General features: G+C 41.6%; 1 protein-coding gene across 4 annotated transcripts in view; it reads left to right on the top strand.

Moving 5' to 3' along the window:
• LOC106058651 (netrin-1-like) overlaps window positions 1-13,332 on the top strand; it is a 136,978-nt gene that overhangs the window by 97,546 nt on the left and 26,100 nt on the right. For 3 of the 4 annotated variants that reach the window (XM_056020319.1, XM_056020321.1, XM_056020320.1), the window contains exons 5-6: window positions 5,041-5,229; window positions 12,755-12,904. In XM_056020319.1, coding sequence (XP_055876294.1) covers window positions 5,041-5,229; window positions 12,755-12,904 — 339 coding nt within the window. Of the gene's footprint in view, window positions 1-3,717; window positions 3,907-5,040; window positions 5,230-12,754; window positions 12,905-13,332 lie in introns of all 4 variants that reach the window. The other variant, XM_056020318.1, reaches the window with a different exon arrangement.

Below are 13,332 nucleotides of genomic sequence, written 5' to 3'. Positions count from 1 at the left end.
TTGAGTGAGTCATCTTTTTATACGAGTGCAGCCACTGGCGATCAGCTGACCCATTTCAGACTGGTCAGTTCCCTATGCAGACATTTAGCAGTGTAACTTCCATAGTCCACATTTTTTCTTTAGTTCCTTTTCTGATTAAAAAATCACCCTCCCCTCCCCCCATCCCCATTTAGCTTAATAATAATGATGGCAATGTCTTCGATTCCGAAGATTAAGGTTGAGTGAAGTGTTTCATTATTAGCTTAGCAGTTCAATTAGAATTGTTTAGTTGTCACATTGCTAAGATTGTCACATTGCTAAGATTGTCACATTGGCAAGATTGTCACATTGCTAAGATTGTCACATTGCTAAGATGTCGTATTTTTGTAAAAAATGTTTCGTCTTAAAAGTTGTTAGATTGCTAAGTTGTCAAATTTCTTAGTGAAAGGTTTGTTTTAAAGTAATTCAAAGGCCAGCAAGTGAACGCGATGGTCCAACAAAACTCATCTGGTCGTGTGGTATGCGCTCGATGGTCCCGGGTTCGAACCCTGCCTCCCGCCATCCCCATGTCCTGCGGGACGTTTGGGCTAGGATGTAATACTCTTCATTTCTAAAGGATCATTAGAAACACGTCAATCATACGAACAAACACGCCAATCCTACAAACAAACAAAACAAATTCTAAACATGTTTGTATAAGGTTGTACATGTCGACCTCTCACGTTACTTCGCTCATACGTTCTATTCTAGAGTTCATTGTCTGCTGAAAGCAGAGTTGGCAGCTTTGAATCTTACCAGACAAAACTAAAAGTAGATAGTCTGCTGTCGCCACTATCTTCTTTCAACAACACGACATTCTGGTGTCATTTCAACAAGTAAAGGTCTGAACTCTACTCGCTGTCCGAGGTGGACATTTAAACTTAGGAGGACCGGCATCCAATTTGAAAGTGGGGCCCTTCGCCGATTGCACCTTTTAGCATGGCAGTAAAATAGTTTCCTTCTTTATGTAAGAAGTGTATACCGTACACCTTTTCATCTCCGATCTCTGACACTCAATAACTTTCAAACAACATAAGGTGCATATTTCTTATAGGCAAAGACAGTGTATAATGAAAATATATAGTTCAATAGTCGAATAAATCTATAGTCGGATAGACGATAATCCCAATGTTAGGGTTTTCGTATCGTACTACTATATGAAACCACAGCTCACATGTATAGGCATGAACAAACTACCAGGGTCAAAGAAACAGTAACATAGTTCAGTAACTGTCACTATGACATTGACAATGAACATGTTCATGTATATTTTGAGATAGAATGTATTCGTTGGAAATAATGTACAGATTCACCTACTAACACTTTAGAGGCGGCGACGTAATGCCCCCCAACCAAGGTCAGGGTTGTATCCAGTTGAGTAACGACATGAAAATGAGATTTGCCAAAAGTCTGGTCTCCGCTTTCACCCCCACAGTAGGGCGTTAAACTGATTAAACGTACCAGCGGGGTGGTTTAGTGAAATGACCATCTTCTTAGTTGTTGCAGGCGTCGGCTGTGAATGGCGAATAATGGGGTGCATTCTCCGTCGTCCTAGCAGCCCCCCCCCCCCCCAGGCTACCGACGACTCGTAAATACAAAACCAAGGCATTCAGTTCTACCCGATCTTCCTCTTGTGGCGCTCAGGAGGGGAGGGGAGGGGGGACAAAACGAAGGTTTTTCATTTCTCCAGTAATAAATAATACAAGCGGTCTGCCCGTAGGGGTGCATCCAATGCCTACCACAGTTGCTTTCACGACTGCAGCGGACGGCTATTGAAAAGCTCCAACCAGAACACTCGCGTCTGTGTGTCGGGCTATCCACACATTCCTCTCCTACACAATGAACAAAAAAGGGAAAAAGATGGTAGTTCAGCTTCACTGGGGCGTGAAAATCCAAACTTAGGTAGCTGTTACAATTTAAAAACTGCACAGCAATGGGGATATATGGTTGAGATTAAAATTGGCAGGATCTCCAGCGATCTGAACTGCTGACTTACTTTTTATGGATTTCTGGTGGGGCTCGGGCTATTTTTCTGTGTCTATAACAACGGTAGAGAACATTTTGTGTCTAGCAGATCTCATGGTTTTAAAGTCGGCTGTCGCCTGCCATTGAACTAAACGGCCATGTTTTCCGTCAATTAGGGCGGCTGTAATCTGCGCCCCACGTTCTCATGTTGTCAATGTGATCTTGTCCCACACCGCCATTATTCCCTCTCCCCCTCTTTCTTTTTGTTCCCCTCCCCCTTCGTCCCTTGCTTTCTCTTTACTGTCTGTCTGTCTGTCTGTCGTGTCTGTCTCTCCTAATGGAATGTTCACGTGTCAAGTCAAACAATCTTAGGCTTTCTATCAAATCAAGAGTCAGTCTAAACTGTAGCCTCAGAATGAAACTTGTCCCCCCCCCCCCCCAGACACACACATGCTTAGACCATCTGCACCGGGAAAGATATTTATTGAATTATGAAAGTGAAAGTCCTTCCAAACGACAGACACCTGATAGCCCTGCGCACACTGAAGTAATTGGACTGTTCAAATGCGTCCCCCAATCCCTCCGCAGACACTACGGGGATTCCCGTTACAGCAAGGTCATTTAGGCCGGGCAAGGTAAGTGCTGGAACTGGCTTGAACTCTTGCTTTATTGCCCCCGAAACTATCAGGTTCTGATTTATTGATGGTGTACTGCCACAAAGACCATCTGCATCCTAATCGTGGGCTACAACAGGGGATCTTTTTTTTTCTCTCTTTTTTTTTCCCAGGGTTAGCCTTTCCCCCCCCCCCCCCCCTCGTACCCACATCCCCCGATGTCGTAAAATTGTCTTTCTGCGTGACAAACTTCCTGTCGGTGTATCAGTTTCAGGAGAGTCTGAAAGAATTTTGTTTCTTGGGTATTGTATACCGGATGATTACAAGCGAAACTGGAGATTTCGAGATGTCTACACCGTGTGAAGAAACATAGTCTGAGGTTTTAGTCCCAAGGAAATATGGGCATTTAGTTGCAAACTTACAGATTAGACGAAGAAATGTTACCACCTACCCTGGCCACCGTGATCTTATATTGGTTGTGGCTTATCAGAGATCTAGTCCTTTGTTAAATTGTGTGTCCTATATACAAACATACCGAGAACATGCGAACATCTTATATATATATAATACAAATATGTGTCAGTATTCTTGAAAACTTAAAATGTGACAAAAATGGCAAACGTAAAAATGGCAACGACTTCTTCACCAAAACCGCAAAACTTTTTTTTTTCAATGCAAATAGCATCTATTAATATCCATTGTCTTCTTTAATATATTACAGACTTTAGATACATACGACTTAGAAGTGGCTTGGAATAAAAAGATGTCAAGATATTTCGATGACAAGCAGACGCCAAGCATTGAACTCATAATGTCAACAATCTGAAAACATTATTATTATGTACAGAACTTCCGCCATGTTTGTCCTCAATTGAGACATTTAGTTAAAGCACATACTCTGCTTTAGTTTATTGTCGAACCAGAAGGTTGTTTATGCCTATTGCAAGACCTTTGCTCGTAAAGCACTCTGCACTGAAATCTTTAAAGTTATCTTTTTTTTTCTAATTAATTATAAACAGCAATGATTATCTTCAAATCTTTATTCTTAGTGTTGATTCATGTTTTCAAGAGTCAACTACAACACTTTCTCTATGTTGACATATTTCTGTAATTTTCCCAGCGTGCAATTGTAACCTGCACGCCAGAAGGTGTCGCTTCAACATGGAGTTGTATCAGCTGTCCGGGTATAAAAGCGGTGGTGTTTGCCTCATGTGCAAGCACAACACGGCCGGCAGGAACTGCAACTACTGCAAAGAAGGCTACTACAGAGATAAGAGTAAAGCCATCACACACAGAATGGCCTGCAAAGGTTTGGGCTATGAACACACAAAATAAATCCTGGCATGAACACCCTCCTTCCTTATCGTCCAGTCGACCCACTAACCAACCCGACACTGTACACTTTTGGTGTGCCTACTATTGCAAGAGGTCTATATCGTCTGTCGCTTTAATAAACATAATATTAACGCATTTGTTTTTTCAGACCACTGAGAAGCTTCAACGAAAGACGCCATGTTATGTGTCTATATTATATTCATTTGTCACATTTATTATAATCAAGGGCGAAACCAAATCGAAAATCAAATCCTATGAAATGATATAAGGATTTTAACAAACTATATCTCCAATATATATTATACAAAACGTCTTTCTGTGTATATTATTCATAAGGTAGTTGTTTTTTTCTTCCAAATCTCTGCATAGATTATGATTTTAGTTTTATTATTTGTCAGAATTTCTCCAACTAATTGTACATCACATATCAGAAATTAAACTATTTTTTGACATTCTTGGTCAAAAGGAGTAGCACAAAAACCTACATGTAATATTACCCTTTAGCTTTAAAAAAGAATAGAGAAACTTGTATTGAGATCTTCCCCACCCGGCACTTATTAACTCGGCCCATCAGACCGATTCAAAACATTTATTATTTTTAAAAGCTCTAAGTATCCATATCAATGACATCGCCCTCTTAGTATGACACTAACATGCACTCTCAATAATGCTTAGTACTAAATATTCTGTAGATTGGTTTCGCCTTTTAGTTTAAAACTCTCATTTCATTATTTGCTTCAATGTGATTACAACAGGCCATTTCATGACTCGACATGTACTGTTCGGTAGATTTACAGACTCTGCTCTGTTATATCGAAATGCAGGCTTTAATTTTAACCCAAGAGGAGGAGGGGGGGGGTAAATAAGTTCGTATTTAGCGAACAGAACTTGGGATGTCACGATGTCGGAACACTATCACTACTTGAACGTACATGTGGAAGGAGGAAACGGCTTGGTACTTTAAGTCAAGAATCCAAGGCATGCCAATTTAGTTGTTTTTAAATGTTCAAACTTTGGTATTGAATTAACTCCCTTTACCTAACAGCATGTATGAGGTCTTCCATAGCAAGCCAAATGTTGTAGGTCGTTGTTGTTTGTTGTCTTGCAGCTTGCAACTGTAACTTGCATGCACGCCGCTGTCGGTTCAACTACGAGCTTTTCCAACTGTCTGGTATGAAGAGTGGCGGCGTCTGCATCAACTGTAAGCACAATACAGCCGGCCGGCACTGCCACTACTGTAAGGAAGGTTACTATAGGGACAGTGCCAGGCGAATCACAGAGAAGGGAGCTTGTAAAGGTAGGGCCGTCATAGATACTAGCACACGTGACGCACACACTTGTCCTCTGTAGAATACTTTTTTTTTTTAAATGAGGAAAGAAGAGACATTGTCATCCCTCTCTGCCCACATCCCACTCTCCATCCCTCTCTGCCCACATTTCTTTCTCCATCCCTCTCTGCCCACATTCTTTTCTCAATCCCTCTCTGCCCACATCCCTTTCTCAATCGCTCTCTGCCCACATCCCTTTCTCCATCCCTCTCTGCCCACATCCCTTTCTCAATCCCTCTCTGCCCACATCCCTTTCTCAATCCCTCTCTGTCCACATCCCTTTCTCCATCCCTCTATGTCCACATCCCTTTCTCCATCCCTCTTTCCCCACATCCCTTTCTCCATCCCTCTCTGCCCACATCCCTTTTCTCCATCCCTCTCTGCCCACATTCTTTTCTCAATCCCTCTCTGCCAACATCCCTTTCTCAATCCCTCTCTGCCCACATCCCTTTCTCAATCCCTCTCTGCCCACATCCCTTTCTCCATCCCTCTCTGCCCACATCCCTTTCTCCATCCCTCTCTGTCCACATCCCTTTCTCCATCCCTCTCTGTCCACATCCCTTTCTCCATCCCTCTCTGCCCACATTCTTTTCTCCATCCCTCTTTCCCCACATCCCTTTCTCAATCCCTCTCTGCCCACATCCCTTTCTCCATCCCTCTCTGCCCACATCCCTTTCTCCATCCCTCTCTGTCCACATTCTTTTCTCCATCCCTCTTTCCCCACATCCCTTTCTCAATCCCTCTCTGTCCACATCCCTTTCTCAATCCCTCTCTGTCCACATCCCTTTCTCCATCCCTCTCTGTCCACATCCCTTTCTCCACCCCCCTCTGCCCACATTCTTTTCTCCATCCCTCTTTCCCCACATCCCTTTCTCCATCCCTCTCTGCCCACATCCCTTTCTCCATCCCTCTTTCCCCACATCCCTTTCTCCATCCCTCTCTGCCCACATCCCTTTCTCCATCCCTCTTTCCCCACATCCCTTTCTCCATCCCTCTCTGCCCACATCCCTTTCTCCATCCCTCTTTCCCCACATCCCTTTCTCCATCCCTCTCTGCCCACATCCCTTTCTCCATCCCTCTTTCCCCACATTTCTTTCTCCATCCCCCTCTGCCCACATTCTTTTCTCCATCCCTCTCTGCCCACATCCCTTTCTCCATCCCTCTTTCCCCACATTTCTTTCTCCATCCCCCTCTGCCCACATTCTTTTCTCCATCCCTCTTTCCCCACATCCCTTTCTCCATCCCTCTCTGCCCACATCCCTTTCTCCATCCCTCTTTCCCCACATTTCTTTCTCCATCCCTCTCTGCTCACATCCCTTTCTCCATTCCTCTTTCCCCACATCCCTTTCTCCATCCCTCTTTCCCCACATCCCTTTCTCCATCCCTCTTTCCCCACATCCCTTTCTCCATCCCTCTTTCCCCACATCCCTTTCTCCATTCCTCTTTCCCCACATCCCTTTCTCCATCCCTCTCTGCCCACATCCCTTTCTCCATCCCTCTTTCCCCACATCCCTTTCTCCATCCCTCTTTCCCCACATCCCTTTCTCCATCCCTCTTTCCCCACATCCCTTTCTCCATCCCTCTTTCCCCACATCCCTTTCTCAATCCCTCTCTGCCCACATCCCTTTCTCCATCCCTCTTTCCCCACATCCCTTTCTCCATCCCTCTTTCCCCACATCCCTTTCTCAATCCCTCTCTGCCCACATCCCTTTCTCCATTCCTCTTTCCCCACATTCCTCTCTCCTTTCCTTCGCCCCTCTCTCTCTCTCTCTCACCCATCCTCCTTCCCTAGCCTTACTCTCTTCCTCCATGGTCACTTAATATACAATTAGTGTACAAAGAAATGACCATGCCAAACAAACTGGACAGCAATCTACAATCTTCCAGTTAAGAACAGGACACACACCTCTGTTAAATTACCATCTCAATAAAATAAATCCCATACAACTCCCCCTTTGTAGACACTGCATCCACTCTTATGAAACCTCAAACCATATCCTTTTTGAATGCCCCTTCCTAATCCACCTAAGGCAGACCCTACTGCCACTACAACCCAACATAACCAACAGCATGTACGGCAGTGCTGAAGAAAACAGCACACCATTTTTCCATGGCACAGTAGTCTGCAAAAGAGCTCACAGCTCAGCTGCAAAAAGCTGGTTAGAAGAAGAAGATATACACTTAGTAACATAATATATGATATAATATAATTATTCAATACATTTAGTACAGCCTTATATCGTTTGTGTATTTAAAAAAAATATGAAAACTTTAAACACTAGGGCACTAGGGTGCTAGAGCAATTGAGTTTCTCTTTGCGAGGACAAAAAAAAAAGATGTATCCTTGAATATAGTAACTTTTTTAGCGGCCCCCGAAAGGGGAAAAGACGCTATTAGTTTTGTGCGAAATGTCTGTCCGTCAGTCCGTCTGTCCCGTTTAGATCTCGTAAACTAGAAAAGATATTGAAAATCCGACATCACAATATTTTAGACCATTCAAAGTTCTGATGCAACGGCTGAAAGCGAAAAATCTAATTTTTAAAATCAGTTATGCAAGCAGTTTTTTAAAGAGAAAAAGCTAATTAGTATGCTTTATAAGTTAGACCTAATTTAAAACGATTAGTAATCTTGTAAACTTCATTTTCCTGAACTTTTTTTTTTATAATGCGATTTTTGTTTAAGGATTCGAATAAGAGATTGAGCCTTTTCGAAACAATTAGATCAATTATAAGACATCAGTCAGGCCAGGGGAGGCGTGGTTGTTGAGCGGTAAAGCGCTTGACTTCCAAACCGGTGGTCCCGGGTTCGAATCCTGGTGAAGACTGGGATTTTCAACTATGGAATCCTTGAGCTATTTTTGTCCCAATGAACTATGGGACACTCTTTTGTGGGTGAGTAGCGAAGCATGTTGAATGTGCTCTCAGCAAACATCATTATTAGTCCCGAGCGAGCTCTTCTGCTCGTCTTCACGAGCCTTCAACAATATTGTCTTCTTGGATTCAACCAACGGATTGGACTAAGACTCGGACATCGGAATAAACAAGCAGGGATTGGACAACTGGCTGAAGGAAAGTTAAGCCAAGGGCTACGCGGCCGCCGAGGGCTTAATTTTTAGCGGCCCCCGAAAGGGGAGATGACGCTATTAGTTTTGTGCGAAATGTCTGTCCGTCTGTCCCGTTTAGATCTCGTAAATTAGAAAAGATATGGAAAATCCGACATCACAATATTTTAGACCATTCAAAGTTCTGATGCAACGGCTACTTTTTTTTTTCTGAAAGCGAAAAATCTAATTTTTAAATTCAGTTATGCAAGCAGTTTTTTAAAGAGAAAAAGCTAATTAGTATGCTTTATAAGTTAGACCTAATTTAAAACGAATAGTAATCTTGTAAACTTCATTTTCCTGAACTTTTTTTTTTATAATGCAAATTTTTTTTTTTTTTTTAGACATCAGTTAGGCCAGGGGAGGCGAGGTGGCTGAGCGGTAAAGCGCTTGGCTTCCGAACCGGGGGTACCAGGTTCGAATCCTGGTGAAGACTGGGATTTTCAACTTTGGAATCTTTGGGCGCCTCTGAGTCCACTCAGCTCTAATGGTTACCTGACATTAGTTCTGGAAAAGTAAAGGCGGTTGGTCGTTGTGCTATCTACATGACACCCTCGTTAACCGTAGGCCACAAAAACAGATGAACTTTACATCATCTGCCCTATAGACCACAATGTCTGAAAGGGGAACTAGTTAGGCTAGGTTCACATCTAACTTTACATTCACTTTCACCTATCCTTTGATCTGCGGGACCGTTGGGGCACTACACAAGATCTGTTAACCTTCTTTCTCCATTCTTATCTCTCATTTGTCTTTGATATAATTTCATTCGGATGTTCTTTCTGAAAATATTGAAGCCTGACTGGGTGGACCACTTCGGGGGCCGATTTTGAGTTTGTGTTTCCACACAAACTGTCTTTTGTAACCTTGTTTTTTCTATAATAGTCCACAGCACAATAGAAATAAATAACACCAAACATTTGGGTTACTTTTAAAAAATGTTTATGAAAATAGCGGGAAAAAAAAGGGAGGCGCTCCAGTTCTTTACCACCTCCCTCACTTTGCCGACCAGCTACGCCCCTGCAAAGTTTTGTAAATTTAATACACAGTGTTACAATATCAAAACATAATAGTTGTCTGGTACAAGAAGTTGTATTACAAGACAAAGCCGCATTCGCTCCACAAACTTGGACAATCTCGACTCGGAGCGCAGACACTACACTTCCGTGTTTTTTTAAGTCCATTTTATAGCCCCCAGGAAAGAGATTGTATCCGGGGGCCGGAGAAGGAGTTCAAGTGCCCCGGCCACGTACCGTCTGATTAACTCTTTTTTTGAAGTCGACAAAGTGTCGATCGTCTGTAGGAATTGTGGGATTAGAATTTGTAGGTATATAATAAGCTGATCACACGTCAGACGCGCTGGGCTCAACATTGATATCTCACACACCATCAGATTGATAGGGGGATGAGGCGTTGTCTAGGAAGGGGTGTGTAAGGGAGTAAACTAAAGCTAACATCAAGAGTAGTGCAAATGAAGAGTCTCATTCTGTTGGCAGATGGCATCTGAAGTAATGATTCGTTATATAAGATAGATACCATCAAGAACATAGGCATATGGAGAATCTAAATCTGTGCGTTTATTGCGTCTAGAGTAGAGGGTTTCGATCTGTGGGTAGAAAGCGCCAATTGTACAAGAACTACATTTGAAGGTAAACGGCGTCCAGAGTAGAGGGTCCAAAATCAGTGGGTAGATCTCAAACGAAATCAGAAGCATTTCATTAGGCCTACATATGCTAATGAACTCATGCACTAAAACGTATTAATCGAAGGGCCATGAGAGGAAATTGATTTCATTTAGTTGATCATTGAATTTAACTCATTCCAATATTTACCAATATTTAGTTACATTTAATATTAATATTTAAAAACATTATATATATATACATTGTATATAAATGAATATATATATATATAAGAGTTGGCACTGAGATTAAGAATTAATTAGAAAATATAAATATAATTTCCATTACTTTGTGGATAAAATAAAAAGGCATGCAATTCCTAATTTATGTCTGGGCAAGATAGTTCCAATCAATGCTGTTTTTTAAACTTAAAAAAAAAAATCTAATTTTTCATCCAGACCAGCTTTCCTCTACACCTCCTGCATGTGGCCGTTGTTCCCGGAAGGTCGTGGCATACCGCGGTAACAGCTCACGGAATCAAGTTTACGAGTGAAGCTTTGCAGCCGCTCTACAGAAATCTAGTTTACAGCTCAAGTAAAACATACCGAGTCGCTTTTTATCTTTCCCATTTTCTTTCACCATCAGTTCGCGGTGTCTGGGAGTGACTTTTTTTTTTCTGTCTGAGACGCTTCTTTTAACTACGTCACGTAGCAACAGGGGAAAGCACCGCATCAAGAAGAAAAAAAAGCAAGCACCGCGAGTTAGCTCCCTAGCATAGCTGCCAACTATAGCATAATACACATAGCGTACACCCCCCCCCCTTTTTTTTTTAAACTAAAAGTAAACATATATGTAAACATTCTTAATAATAATTAAAATTGCGCTGATCGCTGGTTCGAATCATGACGTTAAGGGAAATAAATAAAATGAGATGTGGAATCGTTTAGAGTGAGAATGCATCAGATCAAAATGGTGTATGAAGAGCTGTGTAGAGTTTCCAGAGACCTAGCATGACATAAACGTCTTGTGAAGCTGGTTCAAAACAGCAGCCTCCACTGGCACGTGATATGGCTTGTCATCTGCGAGGCGGGGGGGGGGATTCGACAGATGGCAGCATCTGTGTGGTCAGCTGTTTCTGTTTGGTCATATGTACAGGAGCGTTTTTAAAACAAAAGCAAACTAGGCGACCGCCTAAGGACCCAACTACATACGGGGCCCGCAACCGTTTTCTAGGCCTCCACATCTACGTTACAGGATGTCTTTCGGACTTCTCGATGGTACCGGGTTCATTCCCTGCCCTCCCCCGTCGTCCTGCGGGAGGTTTGGACTAGGAAGTCAATTCTCTTCCCCTCCCAAGGAACACGTAAAACATTGGACAGGCCCCTATAAACATAGAAACGGCCCTCCTATGGCATTATGCAATTAAATTCGTTTGTAAATCGTTCGTTTCAAATGTTTTGAAATACTTTGGAAGAATAAGGACTGTGTCGTGTAGGCAGTTGATACAAATGGACTGAAATGGCAAAAGCTAAATTTAGAAATATCCGAAAAGAAATGAAAGAAATGCTTCTCCACCCCCACCTGCCTTTTCCCCTTAAATATGAGCCTGTATAATGTTAAGTGATTGAAATTCCAATGAGTAACGCCCGGACAGGTCAACAGCCAATGTGCCTTGACCATTTGACGTCACATCTGCCTTCCCAACCCCCCCCCCCTTTAAAATCGCTTCCTTCCTCCCTCTTCCAGTAGTAGTAGGAGGAGGAGGAGGAGAGAGATCTGAAAACAAGCGACTTCTTACCTAAGCCCTCCAATCTCGTGTGAAGATTGATTAGATTTGATAGATACATATATAAGCATGTCGTGTTTCTGTTGCATGTACATCTTCTCTTGTGTTGCGTTCAATGTGATCTACTGCACTGTTGGTACTCTTGTGTTTGCGTTCAATGTGATCTACTGCACTGTTGATACTCTTGTGTAACAGTTTCTTCTGTATAGCTTTGTACGTGTGAAGCTCCCATTATATCCACTTGTACTCCTGTAACTAACTCTAACGTATTCTTATTTAACCCAAGGCAACATATCAAATGAATACCGAATGTAGCAGTGATTCTCAAGCATTTGTTATTGTTTGATATGTTCACACAAGCTATTAGTTCTACCCTTCGGTATAACAAATGAAGTGCTTTGTAAATGTAAACAAGCATAGATCTAGGAACTCAGGTTTCAAACCCTGTTGTAACAAGAATAGCTTGATGTTTGGACAGTGATGGTCCAACACCTCTCCTGATAGCAGTTATGATAGAACCGATTTTCAATGATATGTTTATATACTTGACATTGTCGTCATCATTTTTTTTCTTTAATATTTAGATTTTTAACAAATTGGCCTAAAAAAATCACAAGCAAGAATAACATGTGTGAAAAATGAAAAGTTTTATTACTGTCTATAAGATGTCAAATAACAAAGTAAATCTATCCATCTAATGTCTACAAAATGTCAAATATCCATCTAATGTTAATAAGATGTCAAATAAGAAGTTTAATATATCTATCTAATGTCTATAAAAAGTCAAATATCCATCTAATGTTAATAAGATGTCAAATAAGAAGTTTAATATATCCATCTAATGTCTATAAAAAGTGAAATATCCATCTAATGTCTATAAGATGTCAATTAGTAAATTTAATATATCTATCTAAACATTATCAAAGTTAATTCTTGAGCTTTTGTTCAGCCTAGAAAATTAATAATGTTTTGCATATATCTATCAGCGTGCAGTTGTCATCCTGTCGGTGCCTTGGGTAAATTCTGCAACCAGACCACTGGCCAGTGTCCTTGCAAGGACGGGGTGACCGGCTTGACCTGTAACAGATGTGCCAAAGGCTACCAGCAGAGCACGTCAACAATAGCTCCGTGCATTAGTGAGTACATCACTGTGGATGTGTGTGTATAGTCATTTGAAGCGTGTGTCTGGTTTTGTGTGGCTCCTCTCCTTCTCCATACCCACTTTTTCTTTATATACTTCAAGTTTGAGCAGTCTCTCTGTAGTGGTTGACCACTCTAAATTTATTGTAAAACACTCAGTGACAAGCCAGCGATTGGTTAGCTGATAGTAGCGGTATCGTGATTGACTTTTTTTTTTAAAATCAGTCTATAAATAAAATCTATAAGAATTAAATTTTTCCTTTACTTTTTCATTTCAACAACAAAGATATCCAGTCAATAGTGCAAGTGTAAAAAGTAAAATATACTATTTTTTTCCACTAAAATACTCATTACTAAAGTCATTTCTTGATCGTACTGTCTTGCAGTCTGACCTCGTGAGGGTCATTTCTTGATCGTCCTCAGT

Source organism: Biomphalaria glabrata, chromosome 2 (genome assembly GCF_947242115.1).
Source record: "Biomphalaria glabrata chromosome 2, xgBioGlab47.1, whole genome shotgun sequence".
NCBI lineage: Eukaryota > Metazoa > Mollusca > Gastropoda > Planorbidae > Biomphalaria > Biomphalaria glabrata.
The sequence above is the reverse complement of the archived record's forward strand: the minus strand, read 5'-3'. Positions and strand labels throughout refer to the sequence as shown.